The 25,487-nt window shown below is 40.8% G+C and overlaps 3 protein-coding genes across 3 annotated transcripts; 2 read left to right on the top strand and 1 right to left on the bottom strand.

The window, feature by feature from the left end:
* Positions 1–3,892: 3,892 nt before the first annotated feature.
* On the top strand, positions 3,893–4,724 carry GCK72_020130 (uncharacterized protein; the record flags this gene model as incomplete). Its single annotated transcript, XM_053733399.1, has 3 exons — positions 3,893–4,094; positions 4,190–4,557; positions 4,605–4,724. The coding sequence occupies 3 exons, from the start codon at positions 3,893–3,895 to the stop codon at positions 4,722–4,724; spliced, it is 690 nt and encodes a 229-aa protein (XP_053582312.1).
* Positions 4,725–6,904: 2,180 nt separating this feature from the next.
* On the top strand, positions 6,905–10,286 carry GCK72_020128 (uncharacterized protein; the record flags this gene model as incomplete). The annotated part of the gene is made up of 10 exons (XM_053733398.1): positions 6,905–7,029; positions 7,081–7,272; positions 7,324–7,399; positions 7,445–7,541; positions 7,590–7,699; positions 7,742–7,913; positions 8,885–8,969; positions 9,017–9,183; positions 9,585–9,775; positions 10,161–10,286. 10 exons carry the CDS (start codon positions 6,905–6,907, stop codon positions 10,284–10,286), a joined length of 1,341 nt encoding a protein of 446 aa, XP_053582311.1.
* Positions 9,442–10,279, bottom strand: GCK72_020129 (uncharacterized protein; the record flags this gene model as incomplete). The annotated part of the gene is made up of 3 exons (XM_003116469.2): positions 9,442–9,827; positions 9,873–10,134; positions 10,181–10,279. The coding sequence occupies 3 exons, from the start codon at positions 10,277–10,279 to the stop codon at positions 9,442–9,444; spliced, it is 747 nt and encodes a 248-aa protein (XP_003116517.2).
* Positions 10,287–25,487: the final 15,201 nt, after the last annotated feature.

Below are 25,487 nucleotides of genomic sequence, written 5' to 3'. Positions count from 1 at the left end.
ATGGAAACACCGCCCGTTAGAGGTTTTTATAATTCTATGATATAATTCCAAGTGATCAAAACTGGATAAATCGGAAGCACTGAAGCTGGGGTCATGTCCCACGAGAGAGTTTTTGCACGATGTCTTGATAGCCATCAGTAATATAAACATGATTCATACTGTAATAAGGATACATAATCCGGCAATATTTGTTGATATAATAGTTCAAATGTCATTTCATGTGTTGTGAACCATTTACTATTTTTTATCACCAATTCGGAGGCTGATAATTTTCAATTATTCTCAAGTTCATGATTCTCCCTAAAAGTTTGAATATTTCTTTTAGTTTTCTGTATTTAGTTTCAGGAAAATGTTAAATCTAGTTAAATAAACTAGCATTGGTTTTAAAAATATGAGGTTACGCTGAATGTTTTTACCTGTTTATCTTTGCAGAATCTTTCTAATTCAACATGTCAACTTCAATTCACTCATATTTTATAGTCGATTTGCATTTCTAGAATGTGTCTTTAGAAACAAATGAGCTATTCAGCGTATCATTTTCCAAGGCATTTCTAATATTATACGTTGCCTGAAATTATATAGTAAGAGTTATTCAAGCCGTATCTAAAGTTTCAGATGTTACTCGATAGATTTTCACGTCTTGCATAAATCTGTGTGCAATCTGAATGCACCAAAACTCCTTTGATCAACCTGCACTTAGTAAATGCGCGTGTATTTTATAATTAAAATTCTTATAAATTTCATAGCAATTTTCAAAAATAAGTATTGATTTCATATTTGAGAGAAACATTTATTTCAAGTTGGTCAGACCTAAAACAATAACTAATATTCTCTCAAAGGTTTCGGCAAAGCTCTATTTCTACCTAAATCGTCGGAAACGTCGGCAACCCGTGGTCATGTCTGGTCAAGAATGTCAAATATGTGGAGGTGGAGGTTAGATTGCTCTTTTTGTTTAGCAGAGTCTGCAAGTGGTTGCGCAATAGGATCTGCGTTGGGCAACTGTGTAGAAGGTGTTGGTACAGAATCCATTTCCAGACCATGCGGCACAAGCAGTGCTGGAGTCAGCGATGTAAGATGAGCAAGTTCCTGTTCCAGTTCCAGATGAAGCGGCTGTAGAAGAAGCACATCTGTTGCATGTTCTCTGGCAGTAGGTGTTCACAAAGTCTTGCATTCCAACGGCATTGCAAATGGAACGGTCATTGGCACAGTCAACTACAGCGTCAACACATCCTCCCTGGTTACAGAATCCGCAGGCAGATGGACAATCGACAGCGATGATGGTTCTCCAGGTTTGTGACATACATTGAGATTGAGTGATGGATGCGCAGTTGAGACGTGGGACTGCAAAATAGAAAAATAGTGAATTTAAAAACCTAGTGGACTCACATTGAACATTTGGACAGTCATAAGCTTCAGTCTTACAACACAATCCACAGGTTTTTGGACAGTTCTTCAATGCAGCGGATACCATATCTGGGACAACAGCAGCTGGGGTGGCCGTAGCGGTGGTGTAACAGGCAAGTGGTCTCTCGTTGTCATTTCCAGCTCCAGGCCATCCAATAGCTGCATCTGTGGCTGGGTAGAGAACAGCACAAGAAGCATCAGAGATAGCATTGGAACAAGCAACTGCGGCAGGAGTGTAGACAAACTGGAAAATACACAATTTAGGAAGGCTTTCAGGCTGGTTCATACCGCCGTTCCATTGTACGTAGTGCAATTGAGCTCTCCAGAAATTGCAGCATTGGCTTGTGGTGCCAGAAGGGCTAGAAGGACCGAGATGAGAGCAATCATTCCTACTGGATTGACCAGGGCGAGCTGAGCCGAAAAGTGAGGAATCAACTTCATGCTGTTCCTTTTATACAACCCTTACTACATTTCTTTTTGAATAAAAACTTTAACTTGTCATGCGTTGCGATTAGGTATTGAAGTTTGAACAGGTGTAATTGCTTCGAAGAGCAGAGATACAAAGATGGTTTGGAAAAATGATCGGAAATGTAACCGATGGATTGCGGGAAATAAGAGAAATTATAGATAAACGGTTTATTGGATCAGCTTTTTGATTTATAAATTGGTGAAAATGTTTCAAAAACGGGGGAGAGATGTTTGATTGGTCTTTATTGGGATACTGTAACTTTCATGGTTGTTTGATTTTCTGTTCGGAGTTGGTCTACACACAGGTCGTTCGCAAACGATCCGTTACGGATGCTTCGGACGATCGCGCACGGTCCATATCGGTACCGAAAAAAAGACTCGTTATGGATCCATAACCGACCCGTTTGCGAACGTCGTATCGGGTCCGTGCGCGATCCGTTCATTTCTGGTTGCTCTCCCTGCCCTCCCCTTCCCATTTTTCTTGGTTTTCAAAGCAAAAAAGCTTTTTATAATGACACTTTATTTCAGAGAAGAAATCATTTAAACAATTAAAAATTCAAGAACGAAAGATAGAAAAGTCAACAAAAAACTAATATAAAATTTATTGAAACATTCCTAATTTTTTGTCGATTTGTGTCGATTTTGTGCCAATATCCATAATTCTGTCCATTTTTGAAGCCAATATCCTGTTGTAGTTGCCTCCGTCCGTTTCCGCCAAGGAAACACTTGATGCTCTGAAAATTTATTTTTCTCATTTTTATCTGGAAATAAATCGCTCACTCACGGAAAAACTGCTTGGAAGTAAATTGTTTCTGCATAATTTATCGAAAAATATTGAACTTCCGGCTCCATATTTCTTGATTTGAAAATCCGACAAGACTCTGAAAAATAGAAGTCCTATACTGTATTTATAGGTCGCCGATAGACAAACCTCAACAAAATTGTTGTCCATTTTATCAGAATCGGCCTCCAGTTATTTTATCAACCTGAAAAACCATGAAAAATTAAGAAAATCAAAGAAATTTGAGAAAAAATAGGGAAAAAAATTCAAAATAAAAATAAAAATCGAGCTGGCCGCGAGGGAAAAAGTTAGTCCAATCATCCATATACGATCCGTTTGCGAAAGCAATCAGAGCCGCTCAGTAGGACGTCGTGAACCATCCTCACGCGATCTCGTATCCGAGCCGTGCGCGCACAGTCGATAGAAAAATTGGACATCCATAAACGGTCCGTGTGCGAATGGAGAATACGAGTCGTGTGCGAACGACCTATCGCGAGAAGCGTCGTTACGGATCCGTAAAGACTCCGCACAAGATTCGCATCCGTAACGCGTCTACTCGCGAACTACCTGTGACAGTAGCATTTTTTGTTATGATTTTACGAGAACCTGCTTTTTCTGATGAAATTGAACTTCTGTGAATTCTACTGTTTGTTTTTAGTGAAATTGTTTTCTTCGGCCTTGATAGATATATCAGGGAAGGGAGAATCCTTCAGAAGGTCGTTCGAGTTGAAATAAGATCATGTTTAGGAGAGTCATTGGCTATATCAGATCTTTATGTGGTTGGTAAGTTGTTTGACAGGTTCAGATTGAAAATTGAAAATTTAAAAGTTGCTTTCTATTGAAACGGTTATTCTTATTCAAAAAAAAGCGGGAAATAAGTTTGGGATCCACCAATTTCACATTTTCTGCTTTAATTTCATTTTCACGCATCAGTTGAACACCATGTAATACCGTAATCAGTTGAACATCATGTAATACATTTATTTTCTTAACGGTAATTTCAAAACTTCACAATGCTAAGAATTTTACCACGAAATTCCCAGTAGACCGGAGGTTTTGTCCTCAACGTACTGAATGTAGTCGTTTGAGTAAAAATGACCGATAAAACAGGCCTTATCAAATGAACTATCTTATCAGCTACGCTAAATAAACTCACAACACGCCATGGAAGATTTCTAATCGCCATGATTTTTTTTTCATAATTTTCTTTTCTTTTCTGACTTGGCTTCACCACTTAAAATGACTGTTCCAGTCTCGTTTTTGAAAAAGTTTTTCAAGAGTCGATGGGAAATGCTGAATAATGTTCAAGAGACAGCAAGAGAGTTTTCATCGAAAGATGCAGTAAAAAGATACAATGAGTTCAAAGAGGGAAACTATACAGTTGACTCTGAAAATTTCCACGATTACACAGAAGCATTCCTGGCAAAAATTCAAGAAAGCGGTGAGAATGAACATTTCAAGTGAGTTGTTGCCTCTATACTACTCTTATCTCTGGATTCAACCAACTACTTCTCCATCCGAAATTCATGATTAAAGCCAGAGATGAAGTTATAAAACTTACGAATAATGGAACCCGCCAACTGACCTTAACCGATCGTCCGTCCACTCCGTACTTGAATGCAGTCATTGGAGAAATTCAACGTCATACGTCGATTTTGAATGTAAACTTCAGGAGAATCAACAATGAACCAACTTATATGGGAGGGCATCTTGTGGATTCAGGAGCTCTTGTCACCGCTCAACTCAACGCTCTCCACCTCAATGAAACAGTATTTAAGAATCAAAAGGAGTTTGACCCAGAAAGATTCCTTCGAGATGAGAAGCTTCTTCAGAAAGTTATTCCATTTGGCTTCGGGAAACGATCATGTTTGGGAGAGTCATTGGCAAGATCGGAGTTGTATTTGGTGAGCATGTTGCATGTTAGAAAAGTTGAAAACTGAAAATCATTCAGATCTTCGGAAATCTTCTTCTCCGCTACAACTTTAAGCCAACCGGAGAACTGTCAACAGAAGAGCTGCTGCCATACAGTAAAAACGTTATACTGCTAAAACTTATCGTAGGCGTTGTTTGAATTTTGGATTGAATGAAGACTAGATACAAATCGCACTAAAAATACTATGAAGTTTTTGCTAAATCCAAGTAAGCGGTTTCTATGAGCTTTTTTGTTTATTTTGTGACAAACAGTGTGTGATACGACGCAGCGAGATCGATGCAATCGCCATCTTATTCAAATACAATATTGACCATGAGTGAGTACATAGAGTTTTCGTTGTTTTTATCAATTATTAACGGTTACAGCAAATCGAAGAATGTGAATATTAATTGTTTTATTATCAATGCAAACTTTTCTGTTTCATGAAACCTTGTTTGTTTTTTGTCCTACAACTAATCGTGTAAATCAGTAACTTTCTACAAAATGTTCGATACGGTATATGAAGATAAAGCATCACAATGGTTCCAGAAACTCCATGCACCGTAAAAAAAGACCAGTCAAGTTTGCAGGTTCTTGAATTGAGTTGTTGGATAATCGAATCACAAAAACAATCAGTTCTGGTAAAACGATGAGACATATAGGTATTGATATCTAAAATGCCAAAAAGTTGAATAAAACTGGAACTATGAAGTCCCCTCACCTGAAGATATACATATTGCTCGAAGAAGAATTTTATGCTTTTTGTGAAATTCCGCGGAACCTGAACTACTTTTCACGGCATTCTTCATAAATATGTGAATTAAAATAACCAGTGCTATTTCTTGTAAACAAATAACTAGGAGTAAAGCAAGTCCTCTCATTGAAATCCAAAAGTTCTCGATAGTGAAAAAGACTAGTTTAGGATTATCAAATGTCATAAACTCGGAAGTTTTCTGAAAATGCAATATTTAGAAATTCGTGATGTTCATATCGACCTGAAAAGCTAATTCTCTGATAGAATCTTAATCTTTCATTATTTCCAACCATGGTGGTATGAGACTGGAAACAACAACACCGAAGTTGAATAACAGAAGTAGGAAACGGAAGTACCTCCACCATGTTTGCTGCATGAAGAGAATATACAACCGGTTTTCAAAAATAGAAATGGTTGATACTCCAACTACTGTAACACTCATAAAAAGTTATCAATTTGTTCTGTTACTTCAAACTCACGTGACAATAAATTCAGCATTATACAGTATCCATAATTTGGATCTACTATCAGAAATCTCATGACACCCAAAAAAACACTGATAGGTGTAGAAAAACATGTGAAGGGCTGGAGTATCACGCTGAATAACAAATCTGTAGAGCAACTCCAAAAATGTAAATTCAACAATGCGAATTTGACAGAGATCATGCTGAAAGGACTCTGGAATAGGATACAGTAACCACCGAATAGGTGAATTGGAAGTGAGATACATCCAATAGTATAAGAGACAAAAGAGTAGACTATAGGGGAAGTCAGAAAGTTTGTCATGTTGGAAATAACGGAACGGGAAGGTGTAAAAATCAGAAGTGAGGAACATACGAAAATCCTTCTCCTTTTGTTTTCTGTGAAACCATTATTCAAAACAAGGGATATATCACCTGTCTACTTCCTAGTCAGTGATTTGCTTTTCCGTTTTCGTCGGAACTAATTAGGAAATGTGTTTACATGAGCCCTGAGAGAAACATTTTTTAAGTTCATTTCATTTGGTTCAACACCAGAAATAGTGGGATGATTGTAATATACAAAAAATGAGGAAGAAATCAGAATAGGTACAACTTTTTAGTCTTAAACAGCTACACAAAAGTGTGATTCAGGATTACCGTAAAACCTCTAATAGAGATGCCTTCAGTCGCAAGAGTTTGGAGTACAATATCTCAAATGGTTTGAGAGCTATCAATCAAGTTGGTGATGGAATTCATCAAAGTTTAATTTTTCTTGCATTGAAAAGATGTTCCAAATATAATCGAAAAAGGAATGTGTTAAAGAATTTACAATGAAATAATTTAAGATTCCGAAACGAGTAATCCATGTTTGCGCCCGCTGTTTTGAATTTTGGCCCGTTGATTTAAGTTTGAGCCCGCTATTTTGAACTTCGGCAGCTATAACCAGACAGAGCCGATTTTTTGTTACCGGTTATAAAATTAAAGGGTTAATTAAAGGGTTTAATAAATGCGGTGAACTTTCTCATTTTTCCGTGAACTGAGCTGCACCCCAAATATAATCCGTGAAACCCAATCTTGTTATCTATTATTCTCAGTATTTATCCTTTACAATATTTTGGTTTCACATGATGGCAAAGAATCTACTCACAGTATTCCTGGTTCTTTTTGATGTTTTCGGACAACTTTCATCAGAGTTGAATAAGTTAAGTTATTCGGAAAACGAAGAGCGAGTGAATAAATGCGGAACAGAGTGAGAAAATATGATAACTTTTTAGGTATATTGATTTTGAGTTTGTTTCAGAATTATATTCGAAGGTAAACCCCTAAATAATCCATGGATGAGTGAAATCGATAAAAATCCGGGTGTGAGGGACCTCTCTTTGGGACTCTTAATATCACCACGTCATGCTATTTTTTCGTCGTTTTTAGTTTTTGACAAAGTTTGGCCTTTCAGAGAATACAATCGATTTGAGGCGGAAGAATGTAAAAACAGGTTTGCTCGAAACGAAATATATTGCAAATTCTGTTCATTCTTTTCTTCTAGAACTCCTACAGCAGTGACAGGAAGCAAAGCACGTGCCCTTGAAATGGGGGAATTTGGATCCCCAATTAAAAACATAGTTAGTTAAGATTGAATGTTAACACTGTTTTTATTTCGTTTTCAGCATTTTTTTGGCGACTGCTCTATCGAATCGGGATTCCTCATATATGAAATTGAGAAGGTTTCTGAACCACCACCGATATGCCTTGAAGGCATTGACGGTGCAGTTTTCAAGTAAAACTTTCATTTAAAAATAAGTGCATTTTCAGATGATCCATTAGATGTTCTTCTTAATCCCGAGAATAGTACTATTGAAGCGGATGTGTTTTTGGATAGTTTATATGTTTTGGGAATCAGCGCAGAGCGAATACCTGGTTATGTGAGTTTTGTAATGAGACTGATATCACTATATTAGTTACAGGTTTTTGAGTGCAATTATTACGATTTTACTGATGTATGCTGGTCTCCAATGGACAGAAACGGAACAGATGTTATACTAAAGTATCAAAAAGATGCAACGTTCCCATTTCAATCCAGTTTGCCATTGATTAAAACTGGGAAAAGACCGAGTTTAATTGGATTTATAAGAGGAAGTAAGTACTCAGGTATTTTTGGGCAGAGGTTGGGCAACGAAACTTCCGATTGGGCCATGTGGCCCGTGAATAGGGCACAGAGCCCGCAAAAAGGGCCACATGGCCCAGTGGGCACAGGTTGGGCGCAGGTTGGGCCATAGGTTGAGAGTTAGGAAATACTTGGTGGATGTGGGCACAGGTTGGGCGCTTGGTGAGGATGAATGAGCGCAGCATGGGCACGGAGTGGGCACAAGTGGAGAAATCGCGCTCTACTGCACACTCTGATTTTTCGACACGATTTTTCTTATTTATTTCGTTTCTTTTTCAATTTTATCGTCTTTTTATTTTATGCTACTTATTCAAACAGAAGATAATAGAGAATCGCGATCAAACAGGTAAGATATTATTATTTTATCTTGTAATTTTTGTCTAATTTCAGCGGAGCAAGAAGATTAAAAAAAAGAAATAAATTCAACAATACGAGAATCATCATCAACTACGCGCTCCGGCTGCTCCACTTCTCGTCTCTGATAATTTTCGCATTTCCTGTAGATTATTTGTTTAAATTTGTATATTTGTAGTTTTTACTAAAAATGCTTTCATTCTCCTGTATTATTTATCTATTCCTATTTCCCATTGTATATTTTGACCAATTATAGCTTATTTTCTCCTACTACTTCCCATAATTACTTAAATAATTATTTTGTGTTTAAATTTGACAAATAAATAGTAGAAAAGTACAAAAATGTGTAATCTGGTTAATTATTGTGAGGAATGGGAGGGAGCGAAGGGAGCGGAATGCCGCGCGTCGTACCGAATCGAAATGGGCCATGTGGCCCTCAAAATGGGCATGGTGGCCCGCCATGTGTGGGCCACCATGCCGATTCTGAGGGCCACATGGCCCAAAATTACCTGAGTATCAGTAGTCCGATAAAACTAAGTTTACTCTACTGAATTTCTTGTTTTTGTTTTCATTAAAATTCGTTGTTTAGTTGCCAAGGACGATCACTATGTTTCCGTCTACACTTTTCGAATGCATGAGATGGATTTATGCTCTATTATTGGTACATGTAAAAGGTTTGTTAAAGTGCAGATCAACACAAATCTTGATTTAAATATTTTAGCGTTCCGACTACACCAACAACTACAACAACCACAACTAGGATTATCACCACAACCCCAGTTCCTCCGTCCACATCTCCGCCTCCAACGACCACTTCGTATGAGGTGGCGATGCAAGAGGATGAGGATTTCGAAATTCCGTATGATCGAAAAAATATAAAGAAAGGAAGTGAGGAACAGAACCCAAGATATTCATTTCTGTTCATTCTGATGTTTTTTGTTTTGTTCACTTGAGAATTCAATAAATTATGTGCACTTGGATTTTAGAGAAAATCATTTATTTCAAGTTGGTCAGACTCAAAAATTAATAGCATGATCTCTCAGTTTGGGCGATGCTCTATTTGTACCTACAATCGTCGGCAACCCGTTGTTTCGGTCTGGTCAAGAATGTCAAAAAAAAGAAAAAAGATAAGATTGCTCTCTTTGTTTAACAGAGTCTGCAAGTGGTTGCGCAATAGGATCTGCGTTGGGCAACTGTGTAGAAGGTGTTGGTACAGAATCCATTTCCAGACCATGCGGCGCAAGCAGTGCTGGAGTCAGCGATGTAAGTCGAGCAAGTTCCTGTTCCAGTTCCAGATGAAGCTGTAGAAGAAGCACATCTGTTGCAAGTTCTTTGGCAGTTGACGTTCACAAAGTCTTGGGTTCGAGAATCAGTGCAGATAGAAAGATCATTAGCACAGTCCAGAATAGCATCCACACATCCTCCCTGGTTACAGAATCCACACGAAGATGGACAATCGACAGCGATGATGGTTCTCCAGGTTGGTGACATACATTGAGATTGAGTGATGGTTGCGCAGTTGAGACGTGGGACTGCAAAATAGAAAAATAATCACTTTCACAACTTAACGGATTTACATTGAACATTCGGGCAGTTGTATGCATCAGTCTTACAGCACAATCCACAGGTCTTTGCACAGTTCTTCAATGCAGCCGACACCATATCTGGAACAACAGCAGCTGGGGTGGCAGTAGCGGTGGTGTAACAGGCAAGTGGTCTTTCGTTGTCATTTCCAGCTCCTGGCCATCCGATAGCTGCGTCTGTGGCTGGGTAGAGAACGGCACAAGAGGCATCAGAGATTGCATTGGAACAGGCAACAGCGGCAGGGGTGTAGACAAACTGAAAACGATAACTATAATTTTCAGAAATTCAAACTAAGTCTTACCGCTGTTCCATTGTACGTAGTGCAATTGAGTTCTCCAGAAATTGCAGCATTGGCTTGTGGAGCCAGGAGGGCTAGAAGGACCGAGATGAGAGCAATCATTTCTTGACCAGATAAGGCAAGCCGAAAAGTGAGGAATCATCGTCTGGGTGTCCTTTTTATACTGGGCTAACTACACTGCTAACTACTAAAAAAAAGAGTAAAAAAATTCATAAAAATCAGTCACGAGTTCCGATTAATTGGCAGAGATGAGCACAAAGATTTGAACAGGTGCATCAAGTTGCGAAGAGCAGGGATACAAGTTTAGAGTCACGAAAGTATCTGGAGTAATAGTGCATGGAAATTGGAGAGTGTTGTGTGTTGAACTGAGTTCATACTGTTGGTTTAGCTTTTTGGTTTGTAAAGTGCCAAATTGATAGATTTTTGATGTTATATTCGAAGAGCATAATACTGTAGAATGGTTGTTTGATTGAGATGAAATTTTGGTGCTGATCTATGGAAGAGTTTCAATTTCTATCGATGACAGTCCCGTACTTGCTTAAACTATTATTGTTGAAACTTTTGGAAAGACTCGACGATGCGGATAGAATGAGAAGTCACGGTAAGGTTTGTGAACAAGTAACATGACTAGAGTGCAAGATGATCCATGAGTTTATAAGCTGACGAATACTAGATTGTTCAGTGTCTGAGTTGATGGCCACTACATTTACTGGTATTCCAAATAGTAAAAGAACGGTATAGAAATTTCTTTGAAACTCTGGCTTACTGCTAACTAACAAGCTTATGTACCTGTATAGTTGTAACACCGCATAACATTCTTTGCAGCTTGATAGTCATCTGAAAAAGTTTTGATGAAGGTTTGGCCATTATCAAAAACCAATCAGTGAGATAAGTGAACATTGCTACTTCTATATTTGATACAACTTCTACTATAATAATGGAATCTATTTTGAAATTTCAAAAATTCTGCAAATGCCCAATAGTTGTAGTCTATCGTAATCATGTTGGTGGTTTTGTGTAGGTGGAATGACAATAGAGAAGTGAAATTTCTGAAACTCGAGCAGGTGAAAGTTGTGAGGCAGGTGAAACTCTCGTATTTGTTTGATATCCTCGTTTATGTTTTGAAAGTTTGATCAAAATTTTATTCATCGAATACAGTAACGAGTATTATTACTTTTCTGTGTCGTTGAGTTTTTCTGTATTCAATAGTGCTATAAAAAACATATATTTTATTATCGTTCAGACGATGAAAGGGATTCAAATTCTCTCCAAAACACTTCCCCCCGAAAATCTATGGGATGAAACCCAAAAAGTCGAGGCATTATGTTGGAGTTTTCTGAACGGGGTTAGAATAAAATCACGATATGGTCTATGAATAAACAGCATAATCAGAGTAGACGTTGTTCCATGAAGTGAGAAACAGAGGAACATCAAATTGTTGATAACTTGACTTTGATATTCAAATTTGACTGAATATACTACAACGTTTATTGGGATAGTGTTGACAATGCCTGTGGGTCCAGTCGAAGACCAGGACAGAGCCAAAACCCAGGAAGACCCCCTGTATGCGCCGTATGAGACCCAGTTCCGCAGAACCTTCGGATGAGCTGTGCAGACGGCAAAACAGTACACAATTTCTCAATGACCCGTTTATTAAGAGAAAGATAGGGACAAGAGAAAGGGAAAAATCCGTTGACAGGAGTTGTGGAGCAAAATGCGTAGGAGTAAAACCTCGCTCCCTAGTGGGATGCGAGGAAACCTTTCGGTTCTCCCTCCTGTCAGGTAAAACCTGTTACGTAGAGTTTTCGTAGAGTTTTGTAGAGGTTTTGTAGATGGTTTAGAGGGGAAAAACGAGGGGAAGGAGAACAGATAAAAGGGGATAAAATAAGGGAAAAAATGGGGGAAAAATCCGTCACCAACGGACCGCAACGTGGCGTAAAAAAAAAGTAGTAGTGCGGTGGCGAGAAGACTCTCATGGCGGCGGGCGTTGGCCTAAAAAGGCTGTGCGCCGCCTGCACATCTAACTCCCGCGACGAACGGGATACTGTAGACAAAAGCGCGCGCCGTTTAAATAATGAGGCGTGGCAATAAATTAGTAGAATTAGGTAGAGTTGACCGTTTTGAGTAGAACAAAAAGGGGATATGAAGTAGGAAAGGAGAGATAAATGACTAGATGAGTTGGAACTATAATTTCGGGGGATTTTATGGGGAAAATCAGTGTGACCCGGAATTATGGGGCCGTTAAGTTGGCAGGTTGAATTCTAGAGGTGTCAAACTGACAACACTCCGGGGGCCCAGAGAAAGACAGATGATGAGTTGCCACATGATGCACATAATTTACGTATGGGGCTTTAGCCTTCCGTGGAAGGTACTCCCGAGTTCGATGTGGGTGCAGGATCGGTTGTTGAATGATATCAAGTCTGTGGGCTAGGGAAGCGTTTGGATCTTGATAACTGATCACTGAATCATCGTCTTCTTGTTCCAGATCTTGTAGATCGTAGTCAATTTCTTCCTCGTCTACGACTTTTTCACCAATAATTGGTAATTCAGCAGTGTGTGGGACTGCGTCTGGGTGGGATGCGTCATTGCTGTTTGTAAAGTAACTGGGTGAGTATCGTGCATTGGGAATGTCGAAAATTGCGGGTGATGGAGGTATTGGTTTTGATTTATACCGTGGGTCTGCCTCCGTATCTTTTTGATCTTTTGGACAATTTTCGTTGTCAAGTGTCTCGATCTCGAGTGGGATCAATTGACAGACAGCACGTTTGTAGAGTTTTCCTTTACATTTCACGATAACAGATCTGATTTCTCCAGATTTACTTTCACAGATTTTGACTATGAGACCAAGTGGCCATTTCTGGCGACGGACAAGATTCGTGTTGATGATCACCACCTGACCAACTTTTGGTTGTATACTGGAGCACCTCTTGTTTTTATGCTTGGATTCTCTCAAATGAAGTAGATATCCGAGTGACCAACCTTTCCACAGTCTCTCCAGTACGTTTTCGTACTGATCGAGGTGGGCTCGAGTTCTCTGCTCCGTTTTAGACTGAGTGGGGTCAAACGGTTTAGTATTGAATGGAAGGTCAATGAGGGCTGCCGGTAACTGGAAATCAATGGGGCGTAGAGCCACCATGTCATTCGGTCTTTTCGGATGTGGTGTCAGTGGGCGGCTATTGATCATCGCTTCTACACCTGCCAATACTCGCCGTAAGCCTTGGAAGTCCAGATTCAAGTCTCCAATCTCTTTCATCAATTGATGTTTCACCAATTTGACGATGCGTTCGTAGACGCCCCCTTGCCATGGGGCAAGGGGTGTGATGTAGATGAAGTCGATCTCATGATTTGCTAGAAAGCTTGTCAAGGATTCCGATGCTTCATCTCCCGCAATGTCTTCATTGATGATTTTTTCACCAAGTTGGAATGTCTTGGCGTTATCAGAATAGATGGTTTTCGGGACACCGGAACGCGAGAATACGATGGACATTGCTTCGAGATATCTTTCGACTGTTCCGTCTGGAATTATCTCTAAGCGGGCTCCACGGGTAACTAGACACGTGTAGATCAGAATGAAAGCTTTGCTCAAAGAGCCGTCGTCTCGAGTGTACATGATTGGGCCGAGATAATCGATTCCAGAATGTTCAAACGGTGTGGATGGTTCCGTTCGAAATTGTGGGAGTGCCTGTGAGTGTGGGTATGCAAATGGTAATCCATTTACTTTTTTGCACTGGACACAATTTGCGATAACTTTACCCGCAACCTGACGGTCGTGTAGGACCCAGTATTTGGTGCGGGCTGCGCTGATAGTGTACGATTCTGGGAGATGACCATTTATTTCATGAGTCTCTCGGATTATCAGTTCGGCTAGTGGATGTTTGGAATGAATGAGAATTGGTTCTCGAGCTTCTAGTGGGAGTACGTTCGATCTGACTTGTCTCTTATAGCGGTATAGTCCGTCTTGGTCCTGGTATTCGTTAAGATCTCGTGGAAACGAGTATCCCAGACTTTTGCATTCCAGATAGTGTTGCTGAATCACGAATGTTCTAGCTAGATTTCGTCTAGCTGTAGATGGTACTCCTGTGCAGCGGACGTACTCTTTCATGATATGACTTTGCCATTCACGATGTGGGTTGATCTGCACAAGAAATTTCATGACAGAGTGCATGGATGAGACAAGCTTTCTCATCGAGTTGGTCTTAGTATACGGGACAATCGACTGGAACTTGTCATCGTGGGATGCCGTCATAATAGTCTCAGTTTCAGAAGGTATAGTAGGAGTGGGAATAGGGAGCATGCTCTTTTTCTTCCTTTTAGTAGTTGGATCTACTACTTCTGAGAATACGAGATCTTGAAATTCTTTGATGTTTTGGCTAACGCCTTCAATCTTGGTTGGCCATTCACTTCTGTCTGTTTTCAAAAACGCTGGTCCATGGAACCATAGTGGGCTGCTCTGTAGTTCTGAAGTGCTCATTCCTCGTGTTGCGAGGTCTGCTGGATTATCTTTGGTGGGACAATGCCGTATGTTGACTTCCTCGATATTCTGTTTAGTCAGTATATCTTTATTCGTGTGAATTGCTTCAACACGATTGGCTACGAACGGTCTCGTGAGCTTTTTAGTCAGAATCCAGAACAGAGCACAGGCAGAGTCAGTGAAGAAACAGACTTCTGTGATTGGTAGACGAATTTCATTGACGGTGGCTACGGCAAGATTTGTAGCGATTTCGATTGCCATGAGTTCCAACTTGGGAATGGTCCATTTCTCGTTCTTGGATGGTCGGATTTTGTTTTTGCTGCAGATGAGGGAGACAGTGGGATGCTTGTCTTCGAAAGTGTATAAAGCATACACTGAAGCTGCCATCATGTCTTTAGATGCGTCAGAGAATACCATCAGGCGTACACTGCTGTAGTTGTAAGCAGACGTTAGTTCTCGTGGGACTACTATCTCTTCATCTGTAAACTGTTCCTGGACTTTGCGCCATTCGGACAGTAGTTGTGGCGGTAGTGGCTCGTTCCACTTGACTCCGTCTAGCCAGCAATTTTGCATTAGTCTTTTGAACGTTACGAGAATGGGTGTCACCAGACCAAGAGGGTCGAATGTTTCCGCTAAGCGAGATGCTACTTGTCTCTTTGTGGGGTGGGATTCTTCAAGTTTAGCAATTTTGATAGTCCAGGTATCTTCCTTGGAACTCCAAAGGTATCCGAGGACTTTTACAGAGTGGGATGCCGCTCTATCTTTTTCTGGAATTTTCATCATTTCCATAGCCTCATTGACAATGAATTCTCTCAAATTCATGTCCATATCATTGAAAATCTGTTTGGCAGCTTTGACTATTTCAGGGATTTCTCCCTTGTCGTTGGTATAGTACAGACAATTGTCGACATAGAGATTTTCTTTAGTCATTTCATTCAACTTGTTTGGATTTTTATTCAGAAAGTGATGAATAACCGCTGCCAAGAGGAATGGGCTGCATGCAAGTCCGAATGGGATTTTATTGAAATGATATGTTTCAATATTATCCGGAGTTGCGGGATGCTCGATGTTTTTTAGCCAGAGAAAGCGCGTTAGGCTCCGGAATTCTGGTTGCATCTGTACTTGGTGAAACGCCTTCTCGATGTCGGCGATCACCAGATACTTGTACATACGAGCTCGGATGATGATGCCAAAAATGGACTGGAGGATAGAGGGACCAGGGAAAACGCAGTCATTTAATGACAGCTGATCTCTTTTGTGGCTTGAAGCATCGTAGACAATACGGAGTTTCGTGGTCATTGATGATAGTTTTACAACTCCTCTGTGAGGGATGTTGTAGACCACTAGGCCTCGCTTTCTTTCCTCCTCCATCATTTGTGGGGTTACTTTGGAAATGATGCCTTTCGCTAGTTGCTCTTGAATGATATCATTATATTGCTTTAGGAGATTAGTGCCCTTTTTGAGAGTCACAATTAGATGGATGAGTCGTTTGATAGCAATCTCATAGTTGTTGGCTAGTCTGGCTTCGTTGCCGTTTAGTGGGAGTGCAACTTCAAACTCTCCCTTCTCGTTATATTTCGCATTTCTATTGAATTCATCCATCAGATCACGCTGTTCCTTTTTGAAAGTCTCATCTAGCTCTGGAGATTTTGCTCCAAGATTTTGGATATTCCACATTTGACACACTTCCGCAATTAATCTCGACAATGGATCTTCAGGATCTGAGTAGTCCATGAGAGTCATGATGTAATTCTCATCGTCTTGATCAATATATGTGTTGTTGAGTTTGTGGGTTGCTTGAATTAGCAGACCCAAGTCTGGAGTGGGGTGCACGATGAACCCGAACGGAGATGTTTCCATCAGCCTTCCAGAAGGTAGAATGTGTCTGGTTGTGGTGGCTAGAGAGTTGAACCAGGCAATGACGTCATTGCCTAGAATTAGGTCAATACGTTTTCCTGATTGATTGCGGGCTGCGTTGAGTTCTGATTTTGGGATGTTCAGTTCTTGGATGTATTGTAGATCTTTTTTGCTCAATTGAGGAGCGCGAAAACGAGTAGGTGGGAGTTGAGGGGAGCCAGCGATTTTGATTGTTGTGGGTGTAGATGAATATTTATTTTTGAGAGGGACCTTATAGGCATTAGAGGGGATGGTAACAGTAGAGTCGAAACCGGTGACAGTGATGTTTGTCGTTCCAAGAATTTCAAATCCCAGTCTATCTGCCGCAGTATGATCGATCATTGAGAGGGTTGCTCCAGTATCGACAAGAGCTCTGATGGGCTTGCCTTCGTGGCTGTGCAAGCACAGAAATGGTAGCTTATAGTCTCTATCGGATTCGTCAAATTTTGCTGTGGCAACATGATTGACATGATGAGTGGTTTGGGATAGAAAGTCGAGGAACTCTTGGTTTTCACTCGGGGTCGGCTCAGTAGATATGAATGTTTTTGATGAAACAACAGTAGAAGCAGTAACAGTAGAGACGGGGTTGAGGGTAGAGTCGGAAAGTTGATTGGTATTAGTAGAACAGTGGTGTGAGTTAGTATAACAGGAGTCTGGTGGCAAGGCAGATTGTGGCACGCGAAGCAATGACTTAGCTTCCGCGCCTGCCCTGAAAAGAGAGTTATTGAGATGGGGTTCGTGGGTTGACACGAAAAAATTTCTTTCTCTGAGTCTCCTCTCTGACGATTGGTCCAGCCCCGGATGGGAAGTTGGCCAAATTTCTGTAGAATTCTTTCTGTGGGCATGCTCCCATGTGGTGGCATCCTCGGCAGTAGCCGCACATGAATCTTGAGTTGCAAGTTTCAATATTGTGGGACTTGCCGGTACATAACTCACACAGTCTTTTTGTTTTCAACATTTTCCTGAACTCTGTACTCGGCAGTGGACACCGAATCGGGTGGTGTGGCATGTTGCACACGTTACATTGAGATTGTTTTTCTGGCTTGTCGAATGGGAATGAGTATCTGATAATACTCAGATTCGGGCCAGAATACCCTGGCTTGTAGTATTCTTCCAGAGTTTCACCTGAGGTGTCTGTGAAGTTATTTGGTGATGGTCTTGGCTCGGGGTTTCTCAAATAGTTGTTGCTTTGAGAGTAGTTATTTTGGTAGCTCCCGTTTGTGGGTTGCCGAGAATATCCTCTCTGAGCACTACCGCCCTGGTGGCCACCGCGTTGAGTGTTTCTGTTGAACTGCTGTGTGTTGTTGTTTCTGTAGAAACTTCCAGTGGGATGCGACTGATGGGCATCCGCCGCGTGGATAGCGGCTGGAATTTCATTGGCTCTTCTTTGCTCAGGCTCTACCTCTTCAAAGAAGGTCTCTCGGATTTGCAGTTGAGCGATCTCGTCTTCTACTGCGTCATGTACCATCTCGAAAGTCAGATTATCTTTGTGAGCTGATACAAGTGGGACCAGTTTAGCTTTGATGTGTCTTGGAAGTTTGGTGCAGAACGATTTGATGATCATTTCGTCATCGACGTTCATTCCTCTCTCCTTCATCTCACTCAATAGCTTTCTGTGCGCACGTAGATCATCAGCCATCCGATTGAAATCGGTGGCATGGAATGGGAGTCGTGCGATTCTGTAATGCAGTGTCATTTTGTCGCATTTTTGTCCGTATTTCTTCTCAAGTTCTTTGAACGTGAGACGAACGGATTCTTCTGGATCTTCCAGGTGGTAGAGACACTGAAGTGCTGGTCCTTTCAGCTGACTTTCTAATAACACGAGCTTATGCTCTTTGGAGAAGTGTGGATTGTTGATAACATAATCGTAGAATGTAGTTCGGAAGAGGTAGAAACTGGCTGTGCCGTTGAATGTGATAAGGTTTGACTTGATATTGTCAAAGGTGACGTTCTTCAGATGAGCGGGGACTGTTTTAGGACAAGGAGTAAAGTGTGGGATGCGATGATTCGTATGTGAATCGTCGTTTTGTGAGTCTCCCATTTCCATATATCTCCTGGCGTACTCATCCTCGTCTTCTGATGGCATAATTTCGCCATCGTGTTGACGTGTGTCCTTTGCTCTCTGATTAGCATTGTGCATAACCGTGAACATTCTTTCAACACTAGAAGCCAAAGAGGCGACCTGATCATTGTGATACTTTTGATCTATCTCTCTTTGACGTTCAAGTCTCTCAATGTGTTGAAGGATCAAGAGTTGGGTTTGGTCAGAAGCTAACGATACGTCGGGATGAGTTGATTTCTCTCTGTTGTTGTTATTTTGAGAGGGCTGAGATGAAATGTTTGTCTCGGGAATGGTGGGATGCGTGTGAGTCGTGCTACGAGGAGTAGTTTCAATCGATTGGTTCTCGTCGATAGACCCGTTGGGTGTTGGCGCTGCGACTCCTCTGTTCGCAAGCTGTCCATCAACCGCGGCAATCTTATCTCGGAGCCTCTGCTCTTCGGCAGCCTTGGCTTGGCGTTCTAACTCAACTTTCTCCGTATCGGTTTCCAAATCTATCAGCTCTCTTTTTGAGTTAGAGCCCACCGGCAAGTCAACCGACTCCTCATTTGGTTTATGCTGTTGCTCTATCTCGGTTCTTGCGAGTGGCGTCGGATGTTCAGCATAATCCGTCTCATTTTCACGAGCATCCTCCATCTGTTTCTCGAGTAATTTCTCTTTCATCTCTAGCTCTCTAGTGAGCTGCTCAATGACTCCCTCATCATCAGTGGGATGCTCGGGGTCAAACTCAACCAGCTCGCCGGTTATTGGGTCGATGACTAGCTGTCCCATGCATTCGACTGCCGAGTTGGCGTCGTGAATGCTTTCGTCAAATTGGCTACACGTCTGACCGTGTTCGGACAGTACCTTCTCGAGTTGCTCGATCAATTCCTCGCCTGTGGCAATGGATGTCAAGTACTGCGAGATGCTGAGGTAATCATCTAATTCCTTATGGAATTTTTCTTTGTTAGCCGATTCGCTAACGAGCTGGTGAGCCTTTTTTCCCGCAACGTATGTTGGGAGAGCTTTCAGGTTAGCAACTTGCTTGTGGGTTTCCAGTAGCATACTATCGAGCTTTTTCAACTGATCCGTAGACGGAGTGATGTTGGAGCTATTGAGGTTCGTGAGGAACCTTTTGCAAGTAGTTGCATGCTTATTAGCTGCGTAGACAGTGTTGTCGATGTTACGTTTCGCTGGTCCGGTGACAGTTCGACCGAGCGAGGTGCCTGTCGTAGCAGTATTCTGTGGGATACCAGTAGATTTTTGGGTCATGGTTGGAAGAGTTGGGAGTTGTTCGATTGAACGATGATAACAGTACCCTAGAAAATTTTAATTGAAACTAAATTGGACATTATCTGAACGAAAGAAAAAAAGGAAGCGTGGGACGTTCTGGGATGTTGCCCAAGTTGCACAGGAAATAGTTGAGTCGGGACTATGCCCTGATCTTGGGGTGTTGGATGTTGTGGATAACGTAGATGTTCTTGTAGATATTGTATATGATGAATACTGTAGATGCATTTTGTAGTATAGCTGTGACTGATGGACAGTATAAATTTAAAACTCCAGTGGTTCGATCTCATGATCTAGTACTAGTACTAGACCTGTCTTGCCACCGTGTTACACATGTGTAATATCGGATCCTTTTAGATCACTGAGCTCTCCCATCTCCCGCACAGGCCTGCATTTGCGCGATGTCAGGACCGTGTGGTACTTATAGCTCTGCCGCTCCGATAAACAACATGCTGACTTCGCGGATACTTTTAGGTCACTGGCCCTTTATGACGGTGTCTAGCCATGGCCAGGATAGGTTGTACATTATTTCCTATCGGGTAGCTAGCCCCCTGTAACCTCTGACGCCGTCGGCCTGCCGCTCCGTCTGTCTGTGTAGATGTTAGTGGATGGACCACTATCTCTTTGAGACTGTTTGATGTGAGTTTGATATCTTTAGTCGATGAGCATCAGATGAAACTGCTAAGTACCATCTGACCCTTTCTTCGACGTCATGAAGATAGGTTTGCTCCTACCGTAGAGAACTCGCTTTTCTGGTCCGAACATGTCATCCGGCTCATGTCGTCCGCTTCTCAGACTCCAACATCTTTCTACACGAAGATGTGGATGAATATAGTATCTCGTTGCCTATGCCACGTAGATCTCGTGGATACTAATTCACAGAAAAGAAGGACTAGTGATCGCGCTAAAAACGCTCACATCTTTCATCTTCTCGCAGAGGAGTGTCGAAAACTAATTCTTTCGGAGAGACTCTGGAATGATTTGTAAGAGTACATATAGTCATGTCTCTTTGAGTGTAGATTTTGTCCAGTTCAACAACGTGTGTCAGCATGAATTGTAGAAGTTGTTATCACATCGAACCGTCTCTTCAACGATGGAATTGTCAAATTGAATCAACGTTTGAAACTTTTCAGTATTACTATATTTGATTGTAGATGGGACTGCCTTCAGCTCTTTACTTCGCGGGTTGCACTATTGATTGAAATATGGTTGAAAACAACGAAACTGTACACATTTCAGTGATTCAGACATATTTAGATGTCATAGTAGTGCCAAGGAATTACAGGTGTTGATGTTAGTGGGCTGCCTGACATACTGCCACTATAATAGGTCAGCCTGGTGTAATCCTCTTTTAGTGTCTATAGCTGGCCGGAAACAGACACCCTCCGGTCCTTAGTAAGATACCGAAATTCGTAGAATCTAGTCTCGTAGATAGAATACGTCAAGTATCGCAGTCTTTTCAATTTTCATACTGACTCTTGTATGATTCAACACTATTGTGTTCTTCAAGTGAGGGCTTCCCTGCCCATAAGGGTTACCCGACTCTTCTACCGAGCCGTGGTTGGCGGATTTATTCCCTGCCTTATCTGTAGATGTTAAATAGAATTCCTCTAATGAATGTAGAATTTTTTACTCGTAGGTTTTTGTTTCTTTCCAGTCATCTTGGTCAACATTCCGGGGGGACACAGTCGTACAAGTATAGCAACAAAAAAGAGATCAAATATAAATTGAGTGTAATAACTCGTGAATGATCGATAAGTAGATAACAGTTGGATATATCCAGGATTTTACTTTATTTTCTGAGTACTGAATAGTGTGCGATAATGACAAAGGAGCAACATTAAGAATACGTGGGATGCCGCTGATAACAAGAGAGCTTCCTCTTGAAGTCCAGTGATTGCTTCCTGACATCTGCAACACATTGTGATGGTCTTCTTTCCAATTCATACTACTTTAGCTCTTTTATATGATGTTCTAACCCAAGGAGCCTATTGACTTTATTTACCTTGGCTTGTTATGCAAGGGGCCGGAGTCAGCAGTGCTGAAAATCCGTATGTTGCTCGATGTGGACTGGCCTTTGATAGGTGGCACAGATAGCTGAGCCTGTGTATCAATTAGTCAATAGGTTTATTCAGTGGGTTGCCATGGGTCAACAATGATCACAACAATAACAAAAAATTAACAAGAGGAGGGTGAAGTGGGCTGCCGACCAAAGTGTGAGTTATGTCACGAGAACGTTCGGAGGATGACGCCTTCGATAGGGATCCTTTGTCTGATCACACGACGACACATGCTCTGAAGGATGCGGGTTGCGGCTTTATGTGTCCATAGTTGTGTGGATGCACTTGCGAAGTTCACCGACTTCTTCTGGAAGAAGAGACTTGTTATTTTAAGTTGATACTTATATTTTAGTTAAACTCACTGGCTTTCCCCAGGAGTGCGAAGGGAGCGAGTGTCCTCATCTTTGAGTGGGGTTTCCCTCACTACAATCTTGTTTTGTGATCGACTTGGACCATTGGCCAGAGTGGGACTGCTCTTTCCTTCTTTCCTTCTGGATTGTCTCCTTGTGGGATGCTCTCTCCTTTATTCTCTTTCTCTTCCTCTTCAGTTCTCCGCCTTCCTTGGCGAGTTGCTCGATGGTGGGATGTTGGGATGTCGAGGACATTCTGGAACAATCAGTAATGTTTGAGTGTTTTCGGAGAGATAAGAGTTTTTAGAGAGCGCATATGAATATACGGGGACAATTTCAGGGAATTATTAGAGCATCAAAGCAAGAAGTGATATGAATTTAAAAAAGTACAATTTCAAGCCAAAATTCTGAATTCCGTGCTTCTGAAAATTTGTAAGCAGTCGGATTTCTATTGCCGTTGTGATCAATAGAAGGCTTTGGTGATCGGAAATTCTTTTTAGAATAACTAGATTGACAGATTTTTATCAAAATTGTTAAATTCTAATTGATTACGCCAGTTTTTTCCATCTCGGAAGACTACTGGGTCTATTGGATTCGGTTTAGAATCACTTTTGAGTCATGACAGACGAGTCAGTATAACCTTTGGCTTACTACCAGTTGGCATGTTTCCAAAATTTCAGAAATCTCAGTGAACATTTCTTTAATTCAGATAAAAGTCTGTTGCGAGTGACCTTATGAAGGCTCTGATACTTCCTTAAGTGGGAAAGTATGATGTAGATCAGAAGCTCCACAAAAAATTTTCATCCGAATTTTTCAGATTGGAAAATTTTCTAAGTTTTCAGAAAAATGAAAATTTGGGCAGCACTTCCCCTAGCAAAACAGCTTTTTATTTTCATGCCTTTTTGGCTATGATTAGTGTCTGTGGGGTGCTATGAAAATATTTGAGTCGGATGTTATCGACTTTTTGGAATTTTTCCAGTATTTTCCACCAAATTTTCTACCAATCAACCGAATTTTTTCAGATTGGATTTTTTTCCTGAGTTTCCAGAAAAAATGAAAATTTGGGCAGCACTTACCCTAGCAAAAATGCTTTCTGGCATGCCTTGCTGGCAATGCTTAGTGTTTGTGGGAGTGCTGTGAAAATATTAAAATCGAGTTTTATCGATTTTTGGAAAATTTCCAATATTTTCAGCCAAATATTACTGACTTTCTCATGTGTGGGCTGCAAATCTTACTAGATTTTGCTTCCTCGGCCGTGGCATTCACTTTTTTATTGATTGCTGGGCTTTTGGAGCTTCGGGATTACTCGCGCCAGAGAGTTTTATCGATTTTGGAAAATTTGATACTGAATGATCAGTGAAATCTGGCTGATCTGTCACGAAATCGATCAGAATTTGGCCTAACTATGGCGAATTGCTTAGGGAATCCATTATTTCAGTGAATCAGAATCATTAGAGTCTTAAAAATATTCGAAAATTATTTTTAAAGACTTTCGAAATTTTTCGAAATTAATTTCTCAAGGAAATTTTGGATTCTGGCAGAAATCGGGCATAGGTTCCCCTCTAAAAGTGGGTTGCGCCGATTTATAAAATTGAAATAATAAGTAAGAATCATTCTCAAATCGATTTTTCATCGGTTTGGAGTTTTATTGATTTTCGAATTTTTTCGAAATCGTATTCCCATGGAAAATTTTTCTGATTTTGTCGAATTTCGGGCATTAATTCCCTTGAAAAGTGGGTTGCTCCGATTGTATCCATTATTAAGTGGATTGAAATCAGTTTGAATCGATTTGTATCGATTTTTGGATTTTCGAAATTTTTCGAAAATAATTTTCAGTGGGTATTTCATGATTCTTTAAAATTTGGGCAGCAATTCGCCTAGTAAAATCGATAATATACTGTTCTGGGTATTCTCTTTTTAAGAATTCTCAGAATTTTTGGCATTTTTCAGCTCAAGTACATCAGAATAGTAAATTTCTAGCCATTTTTGGCTTTTAGTGGGCTGCTCCCTGGCTTTTCGGAAGTTTTTCCGGCCACGCGTTCACCTGGGAGGCCTTTCTACGCCGATCGGTCCGATTTTCGGTAACGACGGAAATTTTTAAGCAAAAATGTCCGTTTCTGGTCATTTTTTGCGATTTTTCGTAGAAAATTTTGAATTTGAAAACTTACGATGGTTCAGTTGATATTTTTAAGTAGACGGGTGGGTTGCCACTCCGGTTTGTAGACGTTTTCGCTGGAATTCGCGAATTTTTGCCAATTAGTGGCGATTTTTGCCGATTTTCGGCATCTCGTGGGCTACTTGTAGACTTTTTTGCCTCCTCGGTGTGTGACAACTGGAGTTGTGTAGAATGCGCATGTTTGGCGACTTTATTTTCAGAAAATCCGTCGATTGGTGGGCTGCCTCTTCGACTTGTCGATTTTTTCGTGTAGAGTACGCATTTTATGCGATTTTCGTCGAATTTTGAGTATTTTTCAACTCAAACCTACCTTTTCCTGTATGGGATGCAACGTTTCATTCGATTTTCATCGAATTTTGTGGGGAAAAGGGAGAAAATCGATAAAACACGTGAATTTTTCGGGAAAAAAATCGGAAATTTTTTAGAGTGAGCAAGAGTGCGTGCGGAGTGTATGGTGTACACCTCGCGCACATTACGCTCATTTTTGAGCGTCGGCGCACACTTATCGTATTGAATACTGTACACGACCGAGTGCGCATTGTACGCAATCGGTGTTTGCGTACATTGACTCGCGCATTGCTGACCGTATACCTCCGAAAAATAATTTGAATTAAATTCAAATAATTTCGATGTTTTTACATCGATTTTCGGGTAAACTGGACCGATTTTTTCGGAAAAAATGACAATCGAAGGCCGAAAGAGCCCGGAAGTACCTGATTTTCAGATTTTTTCAGGATTTTTTGTAGAAATCGACCGGATTCGGTACTGATGCGTCACGAGGACGGGATTTATCGATTTTTCGAATTTTCTCGATGGAATATGGCATTTTCTGGCTAGAAATGTAGAATTTAAGAAAGAATCGAAGCTTTTCGTGTGTAGTATATTATTTTATCGCGTTTTGAAGCTGATTCATGTAGAATTATCGATATTTGTGGTAGATTTATCGATTTTGTGTAGATTTTCACGCCGATGATAGAATTTTCGCGAATAATTTGTAGAATATCGCCTCTGCGGGCTGCCAGATGTTGT

This window comes from Caenorhabditis remanei, chromosome V (genome assembly GCF_010183535.1).
Source record: "Caenorhabditis remanei strain PX506 chromosome V, whole genome shotgun sequence".
Lineage (NCBI taxonomy): Eukaryota > Metazoa > Nematoda > Chromadorea > Rhabditida > Rhabditidae > Caenorhabditis > Caenorhabditis remanei.
Note: the sequence above shows the minus strand (reverse complement) of the source record. Positions and strands in the feature narration are given on the sequence as shown.